The 3,586-nt window shown below is 28.8% G+C and overlaps 1 protein-coding gene across 1 annotated transcript in view; it reads right to left on the reverse strand.

The window, feature by feature from the left end:
* Positions 1-2,144: 2,144 nt before the first annotated feature.
* The window catches only part of LOTGIDRAFT_175485 (hypothetical protein), a gene marked incomplete at both ends in the record, with an annotated part of 2,081 nt that continues 639 nt past the window's right edge, over positions 2,145-3,586 (reverse strand). The window contains one exon of the mRNA XM_009056706.1: positions 2,145-2,155. Coding sequence (XP_009054954.1) covers positions 2,145-2,155 — 11 coding nt within the window. The remainder of the gene's footprint in view (positions 2,156-3,586) is intronic.

The raw sequence follows: 3,586 nt of genomic DNA on the forward strand, positions 1-3,586 counted from the left end.
CTTTTCGTTTTGTTTTCAGGGATTCCCAATCAGTAGCCCAAATGGGAAAGAAAATAAGACCAAATGAGAGGTAGCTCGAGCTAGTAGCCCAAACTGGAAAAATTTTGAGATGACATTTCAGGAGTGTAAATATATATATACAAGATTTATTTAAAAGATACCTTTTAATTAATTATTTCATTTCTTTTTCAAAAATTACAGGCTTAAAAGCACCAGGGTTGAAAGCTAACAGGCTGGGAGTATCAAAAGGTTTAAAAGCCAAAGGTTAAGTTGTTCACAGTTCTAGTAATATTATTGTTTTACAGTTGATCTGTAGAATATTTTGGTGAATATTAATGGCAACCTTTCGTTAAAAAGTTGTGTTGAATAAATAAAAATTCTGTATGATATCTATCATTAATCTGCTGGTATAAAATATTAATTGACAGTCTTTATAGAAACATCTGTTCAGTGGGAGACTTTGTATTTACTATAAATACGTGACCAAATCTTGCATTCGACAGTGTATCAAGTCTGTATATATATAATATCAGCAGGTCTTGCTAACGTTAAAACCATGAATAACCTATTATGTTCCGTTCTGTTGATTTCCATAATGGTGATTCTTGTAGACGCCGGTAAATATGTTATTCATTATCTAGAAGTTGCTTTATGAATCAAAGTTTGTATATCTGGGCGAAATTTATGTTAGCTTTTTTTTTATTGTGGGAAGTGTCCGAGTCAGAAGAAATTTACTCAAGGCAACTTTCTTTTCAGCAGCATGGATAACTAGCTTAAACACATTTTAAATCATCTGTCTGTAAATAGTAAATTAACATGTAGTTCTTGAGACAAATACTTGATGATATAATTGTTCGAGGGTAGTATATTGAGTCAGAAATAATTAATGGCAACAAATAATATCAAATTAAATTTACAGATTGTCCAACATATCCAAATGTAACAGACGCAAATTTTGATAAAGATTGCAATGGAAATGTAGTCATTACATGTAATAAAGGTTTCAAGATGGTACAAGAGCTGGAATGTGTTGAGGAAGAATGGAGATATCAAAACCCAATATGTAAACGCACAGGTAAGATAATTTTAAATACTTGAATTACAAATAAACAATATTTGCTTTGACACATCAAATCGCCCAGTGAAGAGTTTATATCACCTTCCTCGATACATGTTATAAGTCATTATATAGTGGAATTCAAATCAATAAACTTCATTAAACAGTCAGGAGAGCTTAACATCTTTAGATTGAAGAATATTATTGCAACGCGCTCATTTCTTCAATCAAATTATTTAATTAATAGATGACTCAATTTGATTGATATTAGTGTCAATGGAAAGTTTTTAAATTTCGATTCCATTGTTTTTTAATACCAGATTTATTTTGTTGAAAATTACCAAACTTTCATGGCTTTTATTTGTGACCTTGACTTTTGTTGATCTTGTGACCTGAATAAAAGTGATATCCCACAACAAGATCTACCTAATTTTATCTTCATTTTGTTGTACGATAATAAGTCACTTGGCTATTGCCATTTAAAAATTGTCACGTAACCTAATGTAAATAGAGCAAAATATTCTATTTATCTGTATTATGCATGATGTCTTTTTTCCAATGATATTTTGATCTAAATTAAGATTTTTGAACGGCTAAATTTAAACAGACAATTAGGGAATATGTCATGTGTTTTAGTGATCTCAAGTCAAACTTGTACTAACGATCACTTGTACTCAGCACAACCCTTTAATGAACAGCCACCAAGAATCCCCCGATGCAATTTTCAACCAAATTTTCTTGATAGCAGCCAATTATCGATAATCCTTGTTAATCCGATAAATTAAACTCACAGTTAATTACTGCCAAACAGAATATCCATTGTCTAATATCCATGAATGTAACTTTTGGATAATTTTAATCATGCACCAAATTTTTAAATCCTATTTGATTGAAGACTATCTAACTATTGATATAAAAATTGGCCAAAAACCAAATTTGCCATTATTGCGTAGTATATTGGTCTAAACCATCCAGGAAAAGATAATACATCCAAAATTTAAAAGTGTAAAACAGTCTTGCCTTGAAGATTATTTTAATGTTGAATATCAGTAAGACTATTTTAATTGTTATAAGCCTCTTGTTATTATTAGGACATGCCTGTAATTACAAAATATTAACTTGTCATTCTTAACTGCTAAGCACCACCCCTCAGAAAGCAACTAATTTTGAGCATTCCATTGACCGCATGCTTAATTCAAGTGTGACTTTACATAATTAGGTTCTGTTTGAATATTTCTAATATCATAGTTTATTATAGACTGGATAATTTAGTCTGATTTCAAATAATTTATATGAAGGACAGGTTTGATAGAGAGGGTTGTTACAAGGGTTAGGGTAATGGTAGGTTTAGGATATTATAAAATATATACATCTTTTTACTACTGAAGTTAGGGTAATGGTAGGTTTAGGATATTATAAAATATAAACATCTTTTACTACTGAAGTTAGGGTAATGGTAGGTTTTAGGATATTATAAAATATAAACATCTTTACTACTGAAGTTAGGGTATTGGTAGGTTTAGGATATTATAAAATATAAACATCTTTTTACTACTGAAGAAGTTAGGGTAATGGTAGGTTTAGGATATTATAAAATATATACATCTTTTTACTACTGAAGTTAGGGTAATGGTAGGTTTAGGATATTATGAAATATATACAACTTTTTACTACTGAAGTTAGGGTAATGGTAGGTTTAGGATATTATAAAATATATACAACTTTTTACTACTGAAGTTAGGGTAATGGTAGGGTTAGGATATTATAAAATATATACATCTATTTACTACTGAAGTTAGGGTAATGGTAGGATTAGGATATTATAAAATATAAACATCTTTACTACTGAAGTTAGGGTAATGGTAGGTTTAGGATATTATAAAATATAAACATCTTTTTACTACTGAAGTTAGGGTAATGGTAGGTTTAGAATATTATAAAATATATACATCTTTTTACTACTGAAGTTAGGGTAATGGTAGGTTTAGGATATTATAAAATATATACATCTTTTTACTACTGAAGTTAGGGTAATGGTAGGTTTAGGATATTATGAAATATATACATCTTTTTACTACTGAAGTTAGGGTAATGGTAGGTTTAGGATATTATAAAATATATACATCTTTTTACTACTGGTAATGTTAGGTTTAGGATATTATAAAATATAAACAACTTTTTACTACTGAAGTTAGGGTAATGGTAGGTTTAGGATATTATAAAATATATACAACTTTTTACTACTGAAGTTAGTGTAATGGTAGGTTTAGGATATTATAAAATATATACATCTTTTTACTACTGAAGTTAGGGTAATGATAGGTTTAGGATATTATAAAATATATACAACTTTTTACTACTGAAGTTAGGGTAATGGTAGGTTTAGGATATTATAAAATATATTCATTTTTTACTACTGAAGTTAGGGTAATGGTAGGTTTAGGATATTATAAAATATAAACATCTTTTTACTACTAAAGTTAGGGTAATGTTAGGTTTAGGATATAATAAAATATATACATCTTTTTA

This window comes from Lottia gigantea (assembly GCF_000327385.1).
Source record: "Lottia gigantea unplaced genomic scaffold LOTGIsca_289, whole genome shotgun sequence".
Taxonomy (NCBI): domain Eukaryota; kingdom Metazoa; phylum Mollusca; class Gastropoda; family Lottiidae; genus Lottia; species Lottia gigantea.